Source organism: Propithecus coquereli, unplaced genomic scaffold (assembly GCF_000956105.1).
Source record: "Propithecus coquereli isolate 6110/MARCELLA unplaced genomic scaffold, Pcoq_1.0 Scaffold114, whole genome shotgun sequence".
In the NCBI taxonomy this organism is placed as follows: domain Eukaryota; kingdom Metazoa; phylum Chordata; class Mammalia; order Primates; family Indriidae; genus Propithecus; species Propithecus coquereli.
The window spans coordinates 166937-191081 of record NW_012135414.1 but is presented as its reverse complement, the minus strand read 5'-3'; the positions used below and the strand labels follow the sequence as shown (position 1 = coordinate 191081).

At 51.5% G+C, this 24145-nt stretch overlaps 1 protein-coding gene across 1 annotated transcript in view; it reads right to left on the bottom strand.

Moving 5' to 3' along the window:
• The window catches only part of SHB (Src homology 2 domain containing adaptor protein B), a 133397-nt gene extending 109597 nt beyond the window's left edge, over positions 1–23800 (bottom strand). Inside the window, exon 1 of the mRNA XM_012657223.1 lies at positions 22749–23800. Coding sequence (XP_012512677.1) covers positions 22749–23465 — 717 coding nt within the window. The 5' untranslated portion in view covers positions 23466–23800. The remainder of the gene's footprint in view (positions 1–22748) is intronic.
• Positions 23801–24145: the final 345 nt, after the last annotated feature.

The window sequence follows — 24145 nt, the reverse complement described above, 5'->3', positions numbered from 1 at the left end:
TGCCACGTCTGTCCCATGAGGGGTCACCGCGTCTGTTACTCAAATCCTCTGCGCCCTGGTCTCCTCACTAGGAATAACAAGAGTACCCACCCACGAAGGCTGTTGCAATGAGGCAAAGAAGAGCTTAGCACAGTGCCTGGCATACAGTAGGAGCAGAATATGTGTTAGCAAATCCAGAAATCACCTGTCATCTTGTGACTTAATTGCTACCCTCACCTCCAAACTGCGCATACACCCTTCAATTACTGAGGGGCAGTGTTGTGAGTGACACGCTGGGCTGGGAATGGGGAGGTCCCAGCCCTGCTCAGGGGCTCCCTGACTTTGGGGTGACATCCACCAATTCACGTCTCCATCCCTCAAACGGGAAGGGGAAATCCCCACTCTCTCTGCCTCCTGGGGCAGCTGAGACAACACGGATGTGAGGGCTCAGGGCCAACTGTGGAGTGCCCGTGAAGGGGTCCGTGCTCCCCTGCCTCCAGCTTCACCTGGGAGTTTAAAAGGGATCTGCCTCCGCGGGAGAAGCATTTCTATCTTGCTCATCTGTTGGCTTCGCTCGGAAATCACTTGTGACAGGCTCTTGGAAGGCTGGGCCAAGAAAGCTGCCGCTGTAGCCAGAACAGCAGGGGCCCAATTCCAGCCTGGCCAAGCGTGGGCTTTTCTGGGGCGACCTGACCCAACCTAAGAGATGAATTCCTATTAATTCCCACCATACCCGCCAAATACCAGCCATGTGCCAGTCCGAAGTTTTCCCGAGGTCCCTGCAGGGACAGAGGCCTATTATATAGGAGCCCCTCATATCCATTAGCACACAGTTAAGTCTCTGCCTAGGCCCTGGGAGCCACTTAAACTGCCCCCTCTGCCAGACTGCCCACAGCCTCACCTGTTCCCACCCTGAGCTCCAGCTTCCCAGACCCCTTTTCCCCCAGACCCAAACTGCCCTTGCCAACTTCCATGACTTCTGGCCAAGCTGTGCCCTCTACATGGAGGACATTTCATTCTTCCCATAGCCACTTTTCAGGGCCAAGCCAGAACCCACTCCCACCTCCTCCAAGGAGCCTTTCCAGATTCCCCTCCCAGAATCCATCCATCTGACATCCCTGCAACCCTCGCCCTGCCTTGCAGTGGAAGGCCCTGTGTCTGCTGCAGTGCCCCCAGCTTCTCTCCTCCTGCTCCACAGGGCCCCTGTTTTGCATTCTTCACCATGTCCATGCCAGGGGGCTCACCTAGTAAATGAACAGGGAACTGAACCTCAAAAACACCCTGCTTTGAATAGGGTAACTGCTCCCCCATGTACTTAGATTCTGGGGACTGACATCTTGACTGTACATTTCCTCATCTGAAAGCAGTGAGTTGCACCCTTGCTGAAAAGGTGATCTCTGGGGGCACAGCCGTGGAGGCAGCTGTCTTCAGATGGGAGAAGCCCAACATGACTGAGCCTGGGGACGTGGAGCTGGAGTGGGGGTGGGGGGATCAAGGGTCAGTGGCTCTCCCCCCTTCCCTGCCATAGAAACCATTAACTGCATCAGCAAGTCACAGAAGAGCTGGGCTGGCCACCTTTAATCCTCCCAGAACGCATTAGCCACAGAGAAAGCTCAGTGGGTGAGGGGCAGGCCTTGTGTCAGGGCCACAGCCCCAGTGCTGGAGCCAGCAAGCCGAGGCGGTGACCTAGAGAGGCGGGCAAGCCCTGGCTCTGCCTGGCAGCCCACTCCAACCCGCCACTGCGCATAAATTACAGGGAGGAGGCTGGTGGCCAACTGGCTTCAAGGCCGGCCCTGCCTCTCTCCGGCACAAGGAATAGCTTTGTGCAGCCCAACACCTCATTATCTGGCATCTCACTCACACCGGAAAGGGCAAATAATGGGGCGAGCACGACACATGTTGCACAGACGTCCCTCCCTGCACAAACCTGTCCTCAAGTCCCACTGCCTATGGGGCGAAGGCTCAATTAACTCCTTAGTATGGTATCTGCAGCCCTTCAATCTGGCCACAACAAATCTTTCCAGAAAAATCCCCTCTGATTTATTTATTCATCCATAAAATAGTTATTGAGCACCCAACGGCAGATCTCACAAAATTCCCAGCTTAAGGCTTTGCACAGAGGGGTGCTCAGTACTTGGCAACTGTTACTACTGTCACTCCCACCTGCCACTGAGAGAAAAGGCTGCTCTCCCTGAATGCCACCACCACAACAGAAAGGCAGGCAGCACAGGCCACTCGGCTCGTCAGAGGCTGCTAGATGTCTATGACGTAGAGCGTCTCAGCTGCTCTGGAGGGCACTGGAGTTTGGGTTTTCTGTATTGAGGTTACTGGAAATCTGGGGATTATCAGGGTTGCAGAGCATATCGGGCCCTTGACCAACCTCTCTGATGTCACTCATCTGACAAGCACTCCTGGGTCCACTCTGGGGGTGAGGCCCTGTGTGAGGTGTGGGGCTCCCACTGCGGCCCTACAGGAGCCCAGCAGGGACAACAGACACAGCAGTCATGACATGGTGTGACCTGCTACAGAAGCATGGACATGGAGAAGGGGAGGGCATGAGGGTAGGAAGCATCCGGAATGGGAGGACAGCTGAGCTGGATGTGGGAGCACGAGGAGGATAAAGGTGTGATACACACATGTGAAGACACAGAGGCACACAGGTGAGCCCTGCATCCCGGCGAGAGGCTAGGGGTACCCAGCTGGCTGGCACGGAAGGGACAGAGTAAGGAGAAGCCTTTCCAAGAGGTAAGCGTCAGTGGAACATCAAGCTGAGTCTGGATGTGACAGAAGCCATGGGGAATGTTTAAGTAATGCCACATCCAAAGTCACTTTTGAAGACAGAAGATGAAGAATGGATCGGAAGAGTTCTCAAGCAATATGGGACATCAGCTTTGGGGCTTTTTTTTTCCTGATACTATTTGAAAAAGCCATAACAATAAGCAATTTTTTTCCCTACCTCTTTATCATGTACCAGACTATACAAGAGGTCCTACACAGGACAACACAGTTGCAGGAAAAAAATGGTGCTTTTTAAAAAGACATATACTTTTTGACATGAGAATGTGGACACCTTTTGTGCAACTAAGGATTGATCAAAGATCTTCTAGTGTGTCTAGACCGGAGACAGCCTGCAAAAAACCAAGAGGAGGTGGGGTGGGGGTTCTTCATACAATCAGGAGGTCAAAAGGGGTATGTATAAAACAGAGAGAGCAAGTCAACACGGGCCATGATTATGAAGAGAGGTGGCAGTGTTTCCACCAGGAACGGGCAAAGCTTTACTTACGTAAACAAAGCATTACTGGAACGCAACCACACCTGTTCGCCTGTGTACTGTCTACGGCCCTTTTGCACTACAAGGGCAAAAGTGAATTTCGGCAACAGAAAGCATGTTGCTGCAAAGCCTAAAATACTTACTATTTGGCCCTTTACAGAAAATTTGCTGACCCCTGTGTTAGATGCATGAGAGCCTTAACACATGCAAACAAGAACAAGGGCATCTTGTGGGCAACATGCTTGCCCAACACCCCTCTGGGTCTTGCTTCTCTGAGCAGGGCCCTCAGGAGGCCCCACATTTCTTTGAACATCTTGGGGTGGTCAATCTTCCATCCTCTGAAGTGGCTTTAACTTCTGGAAACTGCCCGAAGCTTTTCTAAACCAATTCAGATGAGAAGGTGGGTGATCACCAAGGAATGAAACCTGCAAGCTTGCCAGGGGCAGGACCTGTGCCCTCAATGCTGGAAGAATTAAAATCAAAATCACAGTGAGAAATGTGGTTTCATTGTAAAGTTGAGCAACTTTGTTTCTTGTGTCTCATTAATTGGGGACAACAGTGATCTGATGTTTGGGCCTCAGCCTAACAGTAAAAAACCCTCAGTCTCTTGTGGCTTGTGACTTACCTCCTACAAGACAAACCGCATTCCACAGGAACCTGCAATTGGTTGGTTGGGGGGACAGCTGTTAGGGATTGTCCTGGGAAGTTTTTGGAAAAGACAGGGCCTGCTTGAAAGGGAAGAACACTGGGCATTTTACAAATGCCGACACTGTGGCTCAGAGAGGGGAGGGGACTTGTCCAAAGTCATCTAGCCAAGGAACCTCAAGGGTCAACTCATCCAGAGTGGCTACAGTGTTCCAGGTTCTGTGCCAGCTGTGGGGGTGGGAGGGTAAGTGAAAAATGAGTTCAAGTTCTCAAAGAGCCCAGTCCCTGGTATCCAGATAACACAGGAATGTTAATAAAAACAGAGAAGTGTGGCAGGCCCTGGGCAGGTTTCCTGACCTCTCCAGTCTGTTTACTTCTGTGAAAAATGGAGACCACCTTCCTTACAGAGTCCTGTGAGCATTACATTGAGCTGCATCTAAGGTGCCCAGCAGAGTACAGCATACAGTGCATCCTCAGTAGAAAGCAGCTAATGGTCTCAGGCACAAGGCTGAGCTACTTTCTAGTTGTAACAGTCCGATCATCTTACCCCCGAGTGTGTACATATGCATGCCCCCTTCGGTACAGGAAACTCTCGGAGGCTGCAAGGCTTCACTGGGCACCTGTCATGTGCCAGGCCTGGTCCTGCCTGCCTCCTACGGGGAAGTTAATAGAGGGGAAAACTGCAATCTGCCTCTGGAGTGGCAACATTTCCACTGCTCTCGGCTAATGCCTTCCACAGTCTCACAGTTGTAGACGTGGAGCAAACAGGAACTGAGAAACAGAAGCAGATCAAAAAGCAGGTTGGAGGCAGCCAGCCTAGATTTCTTCCAAGGGGCAAACAGAAAATCCCCACACCTTCGCAGCTCAGGAGTAAAGCCAGGAAATCCCTCCACGCTGGCCGTTCTCCTTTCGTGGAACAGCCCCGTGTGCTCCTGGGTGTTAACCTAGAGAAGGTGTGAGTTGCAGCTTCCTGTGCCTGACTGAGCAGTTCCTGTACAGGTCCTTACCCAAGCTAAGGGTGTGGACTCAGACACAGACAGATAACGTCCTGAGCGAGAGCACCAAGGGCCAGCGCTGGCACCGATGAGCAAGCCTGGTGAGCTTATATAACAAAGGGCTTGTCACCACTTCCTGCGATCCTCATCGCCAGCATTCCAACACAATGAGACACTCTCAGCCTGGCTTTGAAGTTCAACAACTCATTCCGATGGCCCCAGCAAAAACACTCAGCTGGGAGGTGGAGAGCCTCCACTTCCTCACCTTACCTTCCCATGCCCCCCAACGTTGTGCTTTTGAGATATCACTTTTTAAAAAAAAGAATTTTATATTGGCAAATGAATAATTCACATTTGTTCTTAAAAACAGCAAAATATTCCAACCTTCTGGTGATGACCACTGTTTGCATGTTGGTCTATTTCCTTCCAGGCTTTTTTCTACACATATGTAGCTGGGAACGAGGGAGGTGGAAATGAATATGCATATTCATGGTTTTTTATATCCTGCTTTTTAAAAGGATTTACACGTGGGCCTTTTCCCTCTTGACGGTTCTGCAGTGGAGTCACTAACTCCGCTTTTGCTGGCTACGTTCCTTCTCACTATACATAGGCCACGCATTAGCCAGTCCCCACGGCTGGATATTTAGGCATTTTCCAACTTTTTGTTTTTCCAAATGCTTTAGGTGACTTGTAACTAACTAAATCACTGGGACTGTCTTCACTCTCTCCTTAGGATAAACTAGGAGGGAACTGCCAGGTCCCTGAGTAGCAACTTCTAAGATTCTTCGTGTTGTTCCTTGTTTCCGGTCACTCTTTCTGACCTGAAACTGAGTCTACGACATTTTTAAGGCAACTTGGATTTATTAAGTCCTTCGACAGCTGCCTTCTCGGCCGACTTCAGGATAGGGATGGACAGCCTTATTTTAAAGATGGGAAAGCAGGCTCACAGAGATCCGGACCCTCACCTTGAACCCAGACCAACCCCGAGCAAAGCTGCTCCACGGCCCCACACTGCCTCCCTCACAGGCCCCCAGGCCAGGACCGAGCAGGTACCATGGGGGGCACTTTAAAATCGAGTGCCTGACAACCTGCAACACACACAGCTTGTTCCAATCTCCAAGTCGCAGCCCGTGATTTTGGGTCCACCTGCCAATGCCAAAGTCTGGACCATCCAACCCAGAACCAATGCAGGGAAATGTCCCAGTCCTTCAGCAAAAGGGCTCAAATGGTCTTTTACTCAGCAGTGGGGAAGGTTCCCTTTACCTCTAAAGAGCAGAAAATGTCACACCCAGTTAAGTCTAAGGAATAGATTTAACAATGACAATCTAACCCATTTATCTCAGATTTTTAGACTGTGACTGCAAAGTTACCTTCCATTTCACATTGAAGCAAGCCTTTGAAATTCAAATATACAGATCTTCTAAGGAAGCCAGGCCTCCTCCCACAAGTAAAGCCCCGATTTCCCTGTTTTGGATTTGTTAATGAAAAGTCCAGGCAGTCACAAAAACAGATGAGCAAACTGTATGTTTTGTTTCCGTACCCTTCATAAATCTAAAATCCCTTCCCCGTAACTATTAAGGTGGCCATCAGAAATGTTCAAGTATAAAACTGCTCTCTAAATGAATGAATGTGTACGACTGAAATTTACTTTCAGTGTAAGAAATATTTGAGTACATCTGGAACTATGAGCTGCTGAACTTTAAGGAATCCAATACTCTTAAGTGTGTGCTAGATTGAAGAAAAACAGGCGAAACCATCTAAAGTAAAGGGGTAAGATATTTTTTGGGATAACCTCTCTCCAAAGGGCTAGGCAGGTACAAAAAAAGAGGCATTTCTAACTGAGAAAGAGAAAGAAAAAGTGAGAGTGAGAGAGTGAGAGATAGAAAGAAAGAGAGAAACAGTACAAAAGAATGTGCCTTCACCGCCATTCACTGACTACAACTTCTTACTACCAAACTGTGCAATCAGCATCCCCCTGTGAGCTGTCACAACCTCTGCTTCCATTGGAGGCTTCATGTTTAATAATCTTTAAGGATTCCTCAAAAAGTTTGCCTGGATGAAGAAACCAGGCAAAACTAGGCCCCCTTCTACCCTAGTCTGCAGGTGATCAAGCCTCTGGATCAAGGGTGCACACAAAATTCAAGGTGGTAGAACAAGGGAAAGGCAGGCAAGACCCCAGGGCACGCCTGGGTTTGGTGCCTGCACTTTGACAGCATTCAGGCCCCAGGCCTGGGGGTGTAATCCAGGCTGTGACAGTGTTCTCAGCTGTCCTGTGGGTGACTAGGAAGTGATGACACTGACTCCCACCACCTCGTCACTTCACAGTCACACCACAGATGGCTTTCAGACAGATCCAGAGCTCCGCAGAAGCCCAGGGAGCAGGAGCTGACTGACAGCAACGCTATCGTCACAAAGCATTTCTTCTGGACTTGTAGAGCGAGCTCTGCTTGCCAGAGTGGCCCTCTGATTGAGCAGCGAACACGGAAGGAATTGGCCAGGGATCCTCAGGGGGCTCTTCGATTGAGCCCAGCAAGCATCTTCATCAAGGCTAATGTTTCTTTCCTTCTGGGGACCTGAAGGATGCAGAGCACTTACTGTCTCTCAAAGAGCTCCTCCCCTGGGAGGACGTCCTCCAAAGGTCAGCGTCTGCACTGGCTCAGGGCCCTGGTTCTCCCTCTCCCCTTTTGCACTCACTTCCTTCTTCTGAAGACTGCAACTAGGACACGGGTAGCTTTACCACAGATTCCTTCTAACTGCCATCATTTGTCCGCACATCCCAGAATGCCTCTAACTCCCGAAGTGTTGCCAGCAGACAGGAGAGCAGAGCCTATGTCTCAAGGTCAGGTGACTGGCTGTCAACCCCCAAAACACACATGGCCCACTGTCCCATCTCCTTAGGCCCCCACATCTTCCCTCACCATGGGCCGTGCCCATTCTTGCTGCACGTTTCTGCAGAAGCAAGCAGTCTGATTTACGCAAGGCCTCCTCGGCCCAACTCTTCAGCCAGCAGGACCTCGAGGTGCTGACGCACTGCCATTCCCAGCCCAGACTCCGTGACCCTGGCGCATGTTCCATCCGGCTCTGACAGAAAGTGGACAAATGCTCTGGTGGACTGAGTAACTTACAAACTCCCACCGAAGGCATCTCAGCTATTGACAACCGCCCAGAAAAATCCATTCTCTTGACAAGCCCTCGGTCAATTTCCCTCAACTGACCAGTGTCATCTGAGAGCTGCCTGAGCAGTCAGTTGCAGTATTTCACAGCTTAAGGATGCAGACCGGGGTCAGGCCCTTGCTGCCTCTGCCCAAAGCACCTGATGTCCCCCTAACTGGGGTCCCCGCCTCCAGGCTCAGCTGAGGCCTCCCCACCCCACCCTCTCTAACCCATCCTAAGTGGCAGACATTACATGTTCTCCCAAAGCACTGATCTGACCCTGTCACTCCCCTTGTACCTTTCATTACCCACAGAATAAAGACCAAACTCTGTTGCCCAGCCCTGAGGCCTTCCCACACCTGGCTTCATCTCCATTCTACCATCTCCTTCAGCCACTAGGGACCACTCATAGGGACCCCTCCCAGGATGTCCTCCTCATATCCACCAATCTGTAAATATCCAAATCCTCCCTATCCATGCAGGCCCAGCTCCCATGTCATCTTCTCCATGAAATCCTCCCTGAAGCCCCTTTGGCAGCATTATCCTGAGAATGCATGTGGAGAGTACCTGGCCCAAACCACACACTTTTCAACAGTAGAGAACTATGGTTTCTAAATGGCTCTGGCCTCAAGCTTCTGGGACCACCAGGTGACACAGAGCTGACCATGTCACTGTCCTCTGCATCTGTGTGGCACAGTAAGGGCAGACACAGGAGCCAGACTGCCTGGGCTGGACCCCTAGCTCCAGCTCTGCCCATTACTTGCTGTGTCACCTATGACAAGGTACAAACCTGTTTGCCTCAGCTTCTCCATCTGTAAAACGGGACTCTGAATAGAACCTGCCTCCCAAGGAGAGCTGTGGGGATCCGTGGGCTAATACACAGAAATCTCTTAGAACAGTGTGGTCCTCCCACATAGAGCTTTTACTTCTGCTCTCCAGCTGCGCAGAATTGTGCATCAACCACAAACTGACCCAGCAAGATAAGGAGAGGGTCACTTTTTGAGGATGACATCAATGGCCCAGAAAGGGTAACCCCACTGGCTTTACTGTGGCTATCGAAAGCCCAGATCTTCAAGCTGGATTGAGGCCTAGGACAGACTGTGGCCAAAATAATATAAAACCATTCATGAAGCTCTTCCCACAAGCCAGGCATTGTGCTCAGCCGTTTAAACAAATGATTTTATTTAATCCTCACAATGACCCAACGTACTTCCCCTGAACATCTCCTCTCCCACGTTTTGCCATCTATAAAATGGGGACTTTCATAGCACCACCTCCAAGACCCACCATGAGGATCAAACGTGCAAAGTGTTGCATATGGCGCATGGCACACCGAGAAAGTTTCAAGAGACACCATCTAGTATTGTTATACTCACATAACAGATGGGGCATTCCAGGCCTGGAGAAGTTAATCACCTGTCCCAATTGACTAAGCTTCCAAGCACCAGGGCTAGGATTCGAGGTCCAGACTTCTGACCCTAAAGCCAGTGCTTGTGTCATGCCACCACAGTGGAACACCACTAGGTCCTGCTGTGTTTGCATCACCAGCTCTGGGCACCTGTGGCATGTGGCCTTGCTTGCCCCCATAAGAGGCAAAAATCCAGGACAGAGAATGCCTGGCCCCTGACACCATGCCACCTCCACCCTCAGCCAGGCCACCTCTGCTCCACTTGCTACCTACTCAGGGCCGAGGTCCTGAATGGCAAGATCCTACCTGTTCCTCTGGAATCTACTCCTGACGGCTCAGGTACTCCTTTGCTGAGACTCCTCAAATCCACCAGGGAATCCGACCTTGCTCCCTATCTAGTCACCCGCCTGCACAGCTAACTCCTCAGTGCCAACCTTAGCCCACCCACTCGGAACCCACTCCCGCCCGTCACTTTCTGTCCACAGGAAGCTCCTGGACTTGGATTCCATCAAGGCCCCCACACTTGTGATAGTAAAGGGTCCCTGCCCTTAGCAGCTGTTGTCCTGGCTGGGAATCCAGCTCTGCAGGGCAATGTTCCGGCCTGCAGCTTCTCTCTGCCTTTGAAGATACAATCACACAACTGAGGGTTGTCATGAGAAAGAAGTAAGGTTAGACTGGTTCTACTTGGCCTCAAAGAGTCAAACCAAGACAGTAGTAGAATCTACAAAGAAAAAGAGTTCAGCCAACAGCTCCTGTGACACTAGGTACTCAACAAATTGGAGTGAACACCAGAAAAATACCTTCAACCCCAGCTGTGCAAAGGTGGCTGCCCTGAGAGGTGACATATCTCTTTATTACCAGAAGTTTTCTGGCATGGATGGAAGAGGGCTGGATGGTGTGAACCCCAGCTCTCTGCAACCCCAAAGGTCCCAGACAGTGGCTTTCAACCTTGGCTGCAGACCACAATCATCTGGGGAGCTTTGAAAAATACTGACGCCCTGGCTCACCCCCAGAAATCAGGGCTTAATAAATCTGGGATGGGAGCCCAGGGAACTGAAATTTAAAAAAATGCTCTCTGGGTGATTCAAATGTGCTGCCGGCGCTGGTCTCGGGTTCAGTGACGTGATGTAACACAGTACAGCGAGTTAGGTAGATACCCTTGGCCTCTCAGAACCACAGAGATGTTCACCGGTATTCAAAAATCTGTATTTTTTTCCTGGATTTATTCCCCATGAACACTCCTGGACTTAACCTGTTCCCTTACTGCCAATTTGTTAATGTCATAAACCCCACAGCAAACACCGTAGGATGGATTATCCTGACACTGGCCAGAGAAAGAGAAACAGGCAAGAGCAGCCCGGAAAGGCTCTCTCACTGATTGAAGATGGAAGATGCCTCGGTTGAAGAGGGACAGAAAAGGCTGGGGGGCTGGGGAAGAACTTGCTGAATTATTATCACCTGAATTGTACTCTGTGGGTGTTAAAAAATGTAGGTGACCAAAATTATGTGGTCCCCACATGCCAGACCTTCAAGTCCTACCCATACTTCAAGTTTGAACTCTCTTACCGGCCACACCCACCCAGCTCCCTTCTATACTTGGACAGTCATTTTCCTGCCTGTCTAGGCTGGCACTGAATTCCTTCTGCCTTGCTTTAGAGCTACTCTCCAATACCCCCTCCTGGGCTCCGAGGTGGAGCACCCAGGCTGACTCACCTGACTGTCCTGCCGGACTCAGCCCACTGCTAGAACATGGTCAGTATCTGAATGCTACACCCTCTCCCACAAAAGTCACTGTGTGAAAGCTGAAATACTCAGTTCAAGGCACATGGGCAGGGAAGACTACAGTTAAGTGATCACCCCAAATACACACAGACAGCCCAGCCCCACGGTCCTGGAGGAGGAAGCCGACACCACGAGAGGTAAGGCAGAGCTTTCCTAGCCACATCCCACCCACCACATCAGGTCTGGCATCCAAAGATGGAGCTCTAATACCTAGTTACTTCCCTTAGATGTCAGGAGCTGAATGTGTAATAAGCGCGTGGATATCTGCTGAAGAAAGGTGTCATTTTAGATAAAGACAAGTCTTCATCACCATTATCATAAACACCGACGAGATCTAAGCACAGTCAGGGCGAGACAGAGTCAAAATATTTAAGTCTAAAAGGCACCTGAAGAAACAGACACACCATGAGCAATCAAAGGAGAGAGGATGTCCAGAAACATACTAGCCATTCAGAAAAATAAAATCACAGCCCTACCTCATACCGTGAGATCAAACTCCAAACGGATTAAAATGGCAATGTAAAAAGAAAGAAACCATCAAAGTATTAGAAGAAAACATAAAGAAATACTGGAGTAGGGAAGACTTTTCCAAGCAGCATACTCTATAGGTCATGAGCAACATCAAGACTGACTTAACGGAAAACAATTCATTGTAAGCAACAACAGTCACCAGACACAGAACCAAAAGACAAGTCACAAACTTTAAAAGATACCCTGCCTGCAACCCAAATGGCAGGCAAGGGGCTTCCATCCTCAATCCACAAAGAGCTCTTACCAATGAATACAAAGATAAACTCTGCAGTAGAAAAGGATGGTCAGAAGACATACGTAAGCAGTCTACAGCCATACCCCACTGAAGGTGGCTGATCTCGTCTGATCTCGGAAGCTAAGCAGGGTCGGGCCTGGTTAGTACTTGGATGGGAGAAGATGTAACTAAGCAATTGTAGAAAAGCAACACAAATGGTCAATGCCCACATGCACCAGGAATCCAATAAGTTGCAAATTCAACAAAATTGCATTACAATTCCCAGCATTATGAGAGAAGAGTAAAACAGGCGTAAACTTGTAAAGTCTAGAACGCAATTTGAAAGCACACATCAAACTTTTTAACTGTCTTACCCAACAATTCTCCTTCTCAGAATCAACCCCAAGGAAATAATCATAGACCTGTGCAAAGAATTAAGTTAAACAGTGTTCATACAGCACTGTTAAATTAGTGAAAACTAGAGAGAGCCTAAATATGCAAACAGAATACAACGCGGTCATTAAATTATAGTTCTTGAATGTTTAAGATAATGTAGACACTGGCCAGGCACAGTGGCTCACGCCTATAATCCTAGCACTCTGGGAGGCCGAGGCGGGAGGATTGCTCAAGCTCAGGAGTTTGAGACCAGTCTTATAGCAAGAGTGAGAACCTATCTCTACCAAAAATAGAAAAATTAGCCAGGCATGGTGGCGCATGCCTATAGTCCTAGCTACTCGGGGGGCTGAGGCAGTAGGATTGCTTGAGCCCTGGAGTTTGAGGTTGCTGTGAGCTAGGCTGACACCACGGCACTCTACTCAGGGCAACAGAGTAAGACTCTGTCTCGAAAAAAAAGAAAAAAAAAAAAGATAATGTAGACACCTTTCTGTATCTTTAAGCAAAAAGAAACAAATATACACAATTATCACTTATTTTTGTGGAGGGAAAAATGGATACACATGCATCAAAAAATGGTTAAATGGAAAACAGTAAAATGTTAACAGTTTCTCTGAATTACAGAATTAGGGTTGGTTCTATTTTAGTTTTGCTTATCTATATTTCTACACCAAATCTGTCTTAATTTTGTTATAAGGGGGGGAAGTTACCTCAGAGATAAACATGTAAATATACCTCAAGCTAGCCCCTTCCTGAGGAACTGGCTCAGAGCACAACTGCCTCTCAAGGGCCCCATACAGGGCAGGTAGGGGCTGCACCATTCCAGGAAATCACATGCGCAGCTTTGGAATGCACCAGAGGGATTACAGGGCTGTCTGGCTTTTTGGGAGTGCACGTCCAACAAAATGGTAAAGGTTCATTTCAAGAACTTTCTGGTCATTTTCATTTTTAGAATTTAGCCATGGCCTGCAAAGTTCCATTCCTCCTAGTTCTGTTTTCCTCCTCCCCGTAGCAGGTACCTGTGGACCCCACATAAGGGAGAACTTTGCAGCAATCTGAAGTGGTCAGCAATGAAACGCTCTGCTTAGCAAAACAGCAGCGACTCCAGCGCTGCCACTGGAGACGAAACCACAGCACTGTCTCCACCCTCCCGTGGTGCCCAGCTCAGCCATGTGGCACAGCAGGTGGCCTCTTTTGAATGGGGAGTACTGGGGCAATTCCAGGCCAGTGGCAGGCAGGCCCCTCCCCCTGCAGCCTTCCTCTATCCCCTGCAGTACAGGCTCTGACCACCTGAGTGCACACAGCGGGGCTCCCCTTTTAATCTCAGTCATTGTGGATGGGATCCCCTCGGTCCTAGACATCCTTCCTCCAGACCCCACTCCTATGTGGCCTCCTCTTCCTGGTGGTTTTCCCCATTTCCTCCCCCAGACCCAGACAGAGGCCATCTGTGTCTTCTCCAGGACCTTGGGAACCTCACAGCCCTGAAGGGCGGAGGGCATCCTGCTTTTTGTCCCTAGGGCTCAGTTGCTTAATTAATCCTGTTGACTGAACTGTGACTGTCCCTTGGAGTCTTCCCCAGCCCAGCTCATGGCCACCCACCGTGGTTGCTGGGGCCAAAATCTTGCTGTCACACTGGCTCTTCTTCTCTCACATCTCATCTGTCAGGAAGTCCTGTGGCCCTGGCTTCATGACACGCCTGAACCTAACCCCTTCTCATCACCGGTGCTAGCGCTGGCCCCCATTGGTGCCCTCCACTCTTATTCTCTGCTAGGCACGATCTCCAAGTAATCCTCTTAAAGCCCGAGTCAGATCGTGTGGCTTCCCATCTCAGTCGGAGTTAACGGGGAAGGCCTTTCCAATGCCTACAGGGCCCGACGTACTCTGCCCCGCACTGCTCAGCCCTCATCCGCCCCCACCTCCTCCTCACCTGCTCTGCTCAGTCACACAGACCCCCACGTTGTCCGTGAACCACCCAGGCGTGCTCCCACCCCGGGCTGCTGCAGTGTGGCTCTTCCCTCTGCCTGGAATGCCCTTCTCTTGGAGAGCCATCACGTCCTTCACAAAACAACATTCCACTCCAAACTCAGGCCCACCTGGCCTCTTTATCCTACTTTATGTTTTCCCACAGTCCCTACCCCTGACATACTGACTCCTCATGAGTGAGCGAGCTCAGGAGAGCAGTTTCTTATCTGTTTTGTTCACTGCTCTATTCCCAGCGCCTAACTGGAACAATCCCCAGCACGTAGCAGGCTCTCAACAATACACATTGAATAAATAAATGAATGAATGAGGAGAAAGGACTTGGCTCGGGCTCTCATGGCCCAGCTGAGAACCCTGGGTCCAGCCTGCACGTCAAGGCCCAGCGGATCTGTATCCCCCAAGCCCACCCACCTGTCAAGTCACTTCCCCCCTCCTCGGCCTTGGGAAGCCCCGTTCTGACCGTTACTGTTCAGTGCTGCTTGGAAAACACTGGGCCTGAGTCATTCCCCAGGGCCCTGACTAATTCTCTCTCCATCCCTTGGACCCACCTCCCGAGATCCTTCCTTTACAGTGTAATGGGAAATCCAGGGAGAGCTCCCCTTGGAGAAAATGGAAAGGAACCGAATGATTTAGACAAAAATTCAGTTCTTCCTGCCTCAGCAGTTGAGAAAGCCCAAACTCTCAGGAAGTTAGTGTCTCTGAAAGTGAAACATTAATAGAAATATTACTGGAAAATACCAAACAGGAAGAGGAGGAAAATTCCATTGTGGAAGCAAGGTCCTCTTCCATGCTCCTTAATGGTCTCAGCAAAGCATTTCAGAATCAAAACACGGAAAGAAACGGAAATCAATCAGGCTGTCACCCTTCCTGCAGACTCCAGCTTTGGCCAACCCCTCCACGCCACCCCGGCACAAAGGGCACTGCACTCAACACAAGGTCGACAGCCTGGCTGCCTTCTGCCAGTACCTGCTGTGACGCAGGGCAGACTCTGCTCCTCCGGGAGCCTAGTTTCTCCATCTGCAAAATGGGAATCCTGGGAATGGGAAGCTATAGAACATTTACATAAATGTTGGAATCCACCACTCCTGCAAAGCCAAAAGAGAGGATTTTTTACAAAGAGGAAGTCCAGCCACAAATAAGGCAAAGAAAATTCAGGCATGAGATCATGCAGCTTGAGGTGGTTATGTCCCAGTGGTTATAACACAGATGCTGGATCTACCTTCACATCTCATCTCTGCTACTTACTGGCTGCGTGACCTCAGACAAGTTACTTAACTTCTCTGTGCCTTAGTTTTCTCATATGTAAAAATGAAAATAGTAGCGCCTACCTCAAAGGGCCATGAGGAGGAGTAAAAGACTTACATGTAAAGTATACAGAACAGCACCTGGCTCAGAGTGCATGCAATAAAAGCATTAGCTAATATTACTACTGTGGAAAGCTCCCTTAATTCAAGATTATAATTGTGCTTTCTTTACACAAATGCATCCTCCTCACCCTGCTTCTCCTTTGGCTCCATGGAATCAAGGCCCTGCCAAGAACAGCCTGTGTGCCAGGTTGGCTTTCGGCTCACCCACACCATTTTGTTTATAGGTAAATTGTGCCATACAGATCTGTGTTCCAACCTTGGCTCTTGTGTCCTCAACCAGAAGATAAGTTCCTTATGGGCAGGCACTACCCAGCAGGCTCATCCCTGTACCCACACAGCTCCTGAGAGTGGGCTGCATATAGCAATTTCTCAGTCAACACAGGCCAAACAAAAGTCTCGAAGTCAGAGACCACTGCTGCCTCTGTCCTGCAGAAAATGCACCACCACCATCACCCGACCTCAGAAAGCCAGGAGGTGTGCTGCCATCAGCCAGCCAGCATCCCAGCTCTCTGCTGCAAAGCCACAAGTCCTGGTTTATTTTCTAGGGCCAAGCCTGACTGACCCCCTCCCCATAGGCCACTGTCTCTTTGCTCCCCTAGCACAAGCTAAGCTAATCAGGGGAGAGTTTGGCCACAGGCAAGTTCGGCTTTGTTGAATGACCAGAGGAAGACACACCTGTTTCACATTTGCTTTTTAAAGCCAATTTTATGGGGTCAGAAATGTTTTAAGGGCGGGGAGAAGACAGGGTCAAGTCATAGGGGTTAAGTCCTTGGGTGATCAGTCATGTTCTGAGATTGTCAGATTAAAGGGGACAGTCACCCGATCTCCTTTAAGGAAACCTAAGTTCCTTGTTGGTAAAATCCACGGTACCACCAGTTTTTTCCTCAAAACAGAGCACATACCGCCTCGCCAGTGCTTGGAAGGAAGGAACGCTTGGTGTTAGAATGAAAAGACTTGACAGTTACAAGACTCACATTTTGTGCAGCTGTCCCTTGGGAGGCGCCAACTCTGTGTGCAGAATTTCTCTATAAAATAACTCAAGTGCTGCATTAACATCTCATTTATGGAACTCTGAGGCAGACAGGGGAGAGAGAGAGACAGAAAAGCCAGCTCTGGAGCTGCTTCTAGGAATACCAAAGCCCAGGCTGAAAGGTGGAAACTATGGAAGAGGGATGCAAGAAGAACACTAAGCGAAGGGGAGGAGACATGTAACACACATTTCTGTAACTATCAGAGCCTTCCTGCTGTATCTCCATTGAAACCGTGGAAAACAGTGGAGCAAATCAGTAACAAGCACATAGATTTTGAACTCAAGACTGCACAGGTATGATCCTTGCTCCATCGCTTGGTAGCTATGTGACATGTGGCAAGTCATTAACCTCTCTAAACCTCAGTTTCTTTTCTGTAAAACAGGGGTCAAACCACCTGAGGCAGACAGATGGTGTTGAAGGCCTTAATTAATGGCTTGCCTGTATCCCTGCCCTTTGCCATGGGACTCTGCGGCTCCTTCTCTCTCCTTGAATCCTGACCAGCCTTGTGACGTGCTTTGATACACAGAATGCGGCAGAAGCAACGGTGTGCCAGTTTCCCACCTCAAGAAACCTCATGGGCTTCTGCTCTTTCTTGGAAGCCTGCCACCATCATATGAACATGCGCTGGAGGATGAGAGACCACAAGGAATAGAGCTGAATTGTTGTCACCCAAGACCACCCTAAACCAGCCCACCAGACACTGAAGAAAGCCCAGCCAAGATCAGTGGGGCTGCACACCCAGCCACACTGACAGCAGAGGCATGAATGTGCCCAGCTGGGACCAGGCAAACTACTCAGATGTGCAGGCTCCTGGCTACAATAAAAGCTTATCATTTAAAGCAGAGGTTGGAAACTACAGCCCACAGGCCAGCTCCTGCTTTTGCAAATAAAGTTTTATTGGAACACAGCTATCCCCATTAATTTATATATTGTCTATGGCTGCTTTCAAGCTACCATGGCAGAGCTGAACAGTTGTGATGGAGACTGTATGGCCTGTGAGCCTAAGAATATTTACTATCTGGCCCTTGAAGAAAAGTCTGCTGACCCCTGGTTTAAAGCCACTGAGTTTGGGGTGATTTGTTCTGTAGCAACACCTAATACAGTATCTAAACTATTTCCAGTGTGACCGTGAGGATTAAATGACGAATTAAGTTGTTAGTATGAAGCCTGGAGAATATATTTCCCTTCTGGGGCATCAATGGGAGAAACTGGATTTGATGTGCGGCAGTTTTCTCATACTACTTTCAAGGGATGGCACTTCAAAGGGGAAAGTGTCCCAAGCTAAACCACAGCTCCCAAGTTTGGTCCTTACCTTTTCCATCCATGACATTTTAAGAACTAGAAAACGTGGCTACTAATCAAATGGGAATGACTCACACTCTGGCTTCAATCAAGCCCTACATCGATGATTTTCTGTGAAAAGGACCAACAGACAACTCACCGCTCCTCAGCAAGGCACGTGAAACATTTTCTTCCCTTTGAGGGTTGCAACCTCCCTCTGCAATCTCCCACCACACCTGCCACACCTGCCCTGCTGAGCTGCCAGCCAACCCTTCTCTCTCTGGGCACAAGTTGCCCTACCCTCTCTGCATGGAGAGCCCTCTTCCCACCTCCCTGCCTGGAAACCACCCACTCATCCTTCCAGACTCAGCTCAAATGTCACCTTCTCCTGAAAGCCTTCTTTGACTTCCCAGCCCTCTACACACACTTTGGTTTTGGCATTCTTCAGGTTGTGATACAGTCTCTTTGGTTTTATCTGTCTCCCCAGCTAGACCTGGAGAAGCTGGTACTCAACTGCAAACTGCGAAGCTTCCTTCTTGAAAAGGTGGCCACTACTTATTTCTCTCTGAATTTCCCCTGCCTGGCAGGCAGCTCAGAAACTGCTGGATGTGAAAAAAAAAAAAAAAAAGTTAGACATGGTATTATTTATTCCGTAACTACGGAAAACATGTTATTTAACTCAACTCTGTGGATGCTGACAAAATATAAAGCGTTGGTACACATTAGCATGTATTTAAAACCCGGGAAAACTGACGTCATGATGCATCTTGACTTTCTCAGTTGTGGAAACATTTACTTAATTATGATAAAAGAAACAAGACTTCAGCAGAAAACATAATTGGATGAGACCTTTTGGCTGCACAAAAGGAGATCTACCAAAGTAACTGGCCTCTTTTGTCATTATTTTTTTATAAAGTGCAACTGAAGGAATAATATTTCTACCTACTGCAGTTTCGTTTTCTTTTTCCAGGAGCTCAGGCCCTCAGGCTCTCCCCTGAACTATACCGCATTGTCCCCTAACTCCAACCTCACTGCCCCCAGATTTTGGCAGCTATTTATAGCCTGGGATGCTCCTCCACCATGGCTCAGAGGACACCCCCCTTCCCTGGCTCAACCCTGTGTCCAAAGTCAGCCCCTGCCTCTCTCACGCTGTCATCTCTCATTCCCCAGACAAGGCTCACGGCATGAAATGGTTGGTTTCCAAGAACACATCACACACTGAGGTTTTAAATATATTTACACACACACGTGCATACACTTACATACTTTCTCGTACATACACTTAGCCTGACACATAAGCACTCCTGCAGCCTGCAGTCCCCCCCTCCCCTATACTGAAATTCCACTTCTAGCTCCAGATGTAGCTCAAAGCCACCTCCTAGATAAAGACCTCAAATTCTCCACAACAAAAACACTGCAAATGATGAAATACGTGTCAAGCTCCTCCAGGGGCTCAGGCCAGAGATTACTGACAAGTCTTCTGCATCCTTCACTCCCTCCCCTCCTTGCTCACACTTATACTAAGACATCTCTGAGCACAAAGCGCTGGTAACAGCTGGCTAAGTGATGTTAGGAGAGAAACTGGCAGAGTAAGCCTAGTCTCTCTTCCAAATGATTCTAAAAGGGAAAATGCACAAGACTGGATGCTGACACTGGGGGCTAGGGGGATGTGGCCAGGTGTGTGTGCCCCAGGACTCACCTGGGAGAACATGTGGACACCTAAGTGTGTGATAGAGGGAGGCAGGAGACAGGCTCCCAAAGATAAACCATGGTGGGGGTGGCACTGGAAGAAGGGTCTGTGGACTAGCAGCTCTTACTCCACACCACGGTAACTCTTGACTCAGGCCTGATGTTAAAAACAAACACGGGGACATCCAACAGACCTAAGAGTCTCATCCTATTCCCTAACAACTGATAAAGACTAAATGGGGTGCTAGAAGTGAGTTTTCCTGGATCCACGAGTGAAGGGCAGAAGGAAGGCTGGACCTACAGTATGCCTGGGCCTTCCAAAAGCTGTCTGGCTGGAAATACTGTGAAAACCGGATTGTCTCCTGACTGCCTAACGGGCTGGGGGTGGAGTAGGGGGCTGTTGGCCCAGAATCAGGAGGTGGCCACACACAAAGGGTAGAGGTGAGGGCATCCAGAGTCTCTGCATCCCAAAGCTGCCCTGACCAGAAGACCCAGAGGAAAGGTAATGCAGCAGCCATTGTTAGTGGTTCTCAACATGTGGTCCCAGGATCAGCAGCCAAAGATCACCCAGGAAATTATATGAATGTAAATACTCCCAGCTTGTTGAATCAGACACTGCAGGATGGGTCCCAGCGATCCATTTTAACCAGCCTTCCAGGTGCACTAAAGTTTGAGGACCACTGTGCTAGAACCTCCTGCCGACCCTCCCTGGCTGCCTCCCTTCTTCCTCTGATAGAAAGAACATCTGGACAACTTCTCAAAAGATCAAAGGGCTCAAAGTCGCAACCTAGTAGGTGAAAAGCAGTCTAGAGAGATCTTTTCTAAAAAAAAACCATATCTGATCACAACACTTTTAGCAGCTAACCTCCTTCACTGGCCCCCACTGGGCTTAGCTTACAAAGTCCTCCCTGACCAGGGCTCTACCCAACTCTAACCTCTCAATTCCAGCCATAAGGGACTTCATCTGCAGTTCCCCAAACCATCAGGCTCTCTCTTCCAGCCACCATGGTCACCACGCCTCCCCCACATAAGAGCCCTGTCTCCCTGCCACCAAGGTGCCCTAGAGCTCTCCTCCTGTAAACAAGGCCCCACCATAGCACTCATCACCACTGTGGCCTGTCACAGCATTCGCAGCAGATGGGCCCTGCACCAGCACCCAGCAAGGTAGGGCGCATAGAAGGCACCTAAGAAATATCTGGGGATGAAAGGAAGCCAAGTCTTAGCCTGACATTCTGCCCATAAAACAAATCATTTCTCAGTGTTTGAAACAGTCTTAATTGTAAATGGGGGAAAAATGTTTATTAAAGTTTTGAACCAGTAGCAGTGGGAGAGAAAGGAGATGTGCCCGCCTGGGGCATGGCTGCAGGGTAACAAGGGATGCCGAGTCCAGCGCAGTTGGCTGTGAACCTTTCTCAGGCCTTCTGAACACTCCACGTTCTCCCAGTCCCCCCACCAAACCAAGCTTGGGCGGACATGAGACTGCAGGGAGCGGAGCCTCTTTGGTGTTTCCCTCACTGATCAACTGCAAGCCCAAGATGATCCCGGTGGCTCCCAGGGAAATCTGCCCCCTCCCGCAAGGCAGCTCCTGGGTGGCCACCTGGCTCCCAGCTCCCTGTCATCTAGGTGTGGCACCCTGGGTGCTTAGGAAACCCAGAGTCCAAGCTTCCGAGATGTGTCCCCAGACTGGCTCCAGGGAGAGGTGGGATCCTCCACAGACTGCCCATGCTGCTCTCAGCAGACCAAGCAGGGGAGGCGATATGCCCGGGACCTCAGGGAGAGAAGACTAGGCAGAGAAATTAAAGGAGGGACATTCCCTCCCTCCTCCCTCCTGGAAAACAAAATAGATCCCTTTCCAAGCACCAGCTGGCAGGTAGGGGCCTGTCTCCCTCCTGTCTGGACATCCACTCACTCCTAAAAGGAATTCAGACTCTTTATCAGTCTCCCCGAGTCTAGGCCTGGGTAAAAGTTTACCTTTGGGAGAAGGTGGGGAGAACAGCCGCCACACGCAGGGCACTGAGAAGGAACTAGCTCTCCCACCCGGCCTCAGATTTAATCAAAACACTGCGTTCCACCAGAAGTAGACAGAACAAGTATTATTTATGGGGGAAGGGACGGCATCACGAGTGTGAAGGAAGAGAAGGGGGCCGAGTCTGGCTGTAATTAACTCGCCTGCTTCAAAACGGGGAAGGGGATAAGATGACCTGATATGTTAGGAAGGAAGTTGTAACAACGTCCCCCCATGCCCCTGAGCCGGTATGGGGTGGGGGTGGGGTCAGGAAGGAAGAGGGTGAGGATAGGAGAGGTGGGTCCCCTTCCAGCCTGGGCCGATAGGCGGACCCCTCCGGCGCGCGGCGGGAGGAACTGTCCGGCTCGGCGTGGAGCGCTCTGAGAGGCAGCGCATTTCAACCGGAAAAGCACGCGTGGGGGTTCCCGGAGCAGCTCCAGTACAAAAGGCAGCCCGGATTAGGAAACCTGGCGCGGGGGGTGGAGCGGGGCAGGGCCGGGCAGGGAGGCCGGGAGGGATTTACATACACACGTTTAGAAACAGCCGGTCCGGATCTGCCACCAAGAATGCTCTGTAATCTCGGGCGAGTCCCTTCCCAGCATTGGACCTCAGTTCCCCATTTAGAGTGTGTGTGGAGGGTGGAAGGTGGGGTAGGGGAAAACAAGCGTAAAAACTCTTAAGTCCTTGACAGCTCTGACTCCGACTTTACTCCTCGGGAGCCAGAAGGGCTGGCTAGGTCTGTCTTCCTTGGGCAAGGCTGGGCGGGGAGCTCTCGCCTGGGCTGTGGGCTCGGAGAGGGGACATTCTGGGGGCAGCAGCGAAAGAGATGATGTCAGCAGGCCGACCGCCCTGAACGCCAGGGAAAAGCGCGTGGGAGGGAGGAGAATCCGGAAGGAGCGCGCGAGGCCTGACCCCAGGGTCCTAGGCCGAAGTAGATGGAGGGACCCAAAACCAGAGCGCTGCCTCAGTTTCCCCGTGCGCACAGTGGCTCTCCAAACTCGGGTAAGGCCAAGGAGCAGCTTACCTTGTCCTTCTTGCTAGCACTGCTCTCCTCTGCGGCCGAGGTTGCGCACTTGTTGAGCAATTTCTTGCCTCCGCAGGCCGTCGGGCTCCAGGTGCGGCCGCCTGAGCAGGCGCCCCCCTGGGGGTCCCCGGCACCGCCGCCAACGGCGCTCTCCACTTTGATAAGGCGATGCTTGGGGGAGATGTAGCGCACCTCGGCCGGCGTGGCGGGCCGCCGCTCGCTGCTACTGCGGTAGAGGTGCGGGGAGCCAGAGGAAGAGGACGAGGACGCAGCGGCGCCGGCGCTCGAGGAGGCACAGCAGCAGCCGGCGGCGCCCGACGCGGACGAGGCGGAGAAGGCGCGCTGGCCCCCGCCCGGCTCCCCGCCGCCGCCGCAGTAGTCCAGGCGGCACATGGCGCGCAGTTTGCGCAGCGACGAGCCCGGGCCGTTGTAGGGGTCCTCGAAGTCGCGTTCCTTCTGCGCGCGGTAGGCGCGGATGAGGTCGCTAGTGCTACCGCTGTCGTCGGGAAGCGAGCCCGAAGAGCCCGAGAAGCAAGAGGCGGCGGCTGGACCGCAGGACGCCGAGGCGGCGGAGGCGGCCTGCGGCACGGCCTGTGGGGGCTGCGAGGGCCGCTCGCCTCGGCGCCGCTGCTCGCGGTAGTCGGGCCGCGGCGGCTGCGGGGGGCTCTTGGTCTTGCTGTTGCCCAAACTGAAGTACTTGTTCAGCCACTTGGCCATTGCGAGAGGCCGCCTAGGGCCGCGGCGCGGGATCCTGGTCCGCCGCCGCGGCCATTCGGGGGGCAGAGCTGCCACCCAGGTCCCTCGGCGCCCCGGCCCCGGCGGGGGGCGTCCGGGGCGCCTGCTCCCGACGCCAAGTTCAAGTTCTCGCCGCCGCCTCCTGCCGGCCGCTCTCCGGATCCTGCAGCTGCAGCACCGCCCTCCGCCTCCGCTGCGCGCCGCCCGGGCTTCGGATCTCGGGCCCCTCGTGGGCGCGTCTCATGGGGTCCTGGCCCAGGGCCCCGCGCAGAGCCGGAGGTCCGAGCGCCCCTCGCCGCGGAAGCCCTAGCCGTGCGCCCCGCCGTGGAGCAGTCGCCTGCCCCGTCGGAACCGCAGCCTCCGCCTCGGCCGGGATCGCGGGTGCTGCGGGAACTTGTCTGCGTCCTCTGCTCCTCTTCTCCTTCCCTGAGAGCGCTGGGGCGAGTCAGGCCCCGCAGCTGGCGAGAATGCGGACGAGAGAGCGTGACAGCCAGCGAGCGACGGACGGAGGCAGCCGGCGCCCGCGCGCCCGTGCCCGTCCCGGCGGCGCCTGCCGCTGCCGCTGCTGCCGCCGCCTCCCGAGCCGCCGCGTGTGTGACACTCAGGCCGCCAGAGCCCGCCCCGCGCCGCGGCCCCGCCCTCCTCGGGCCTGCGCGCGCCCC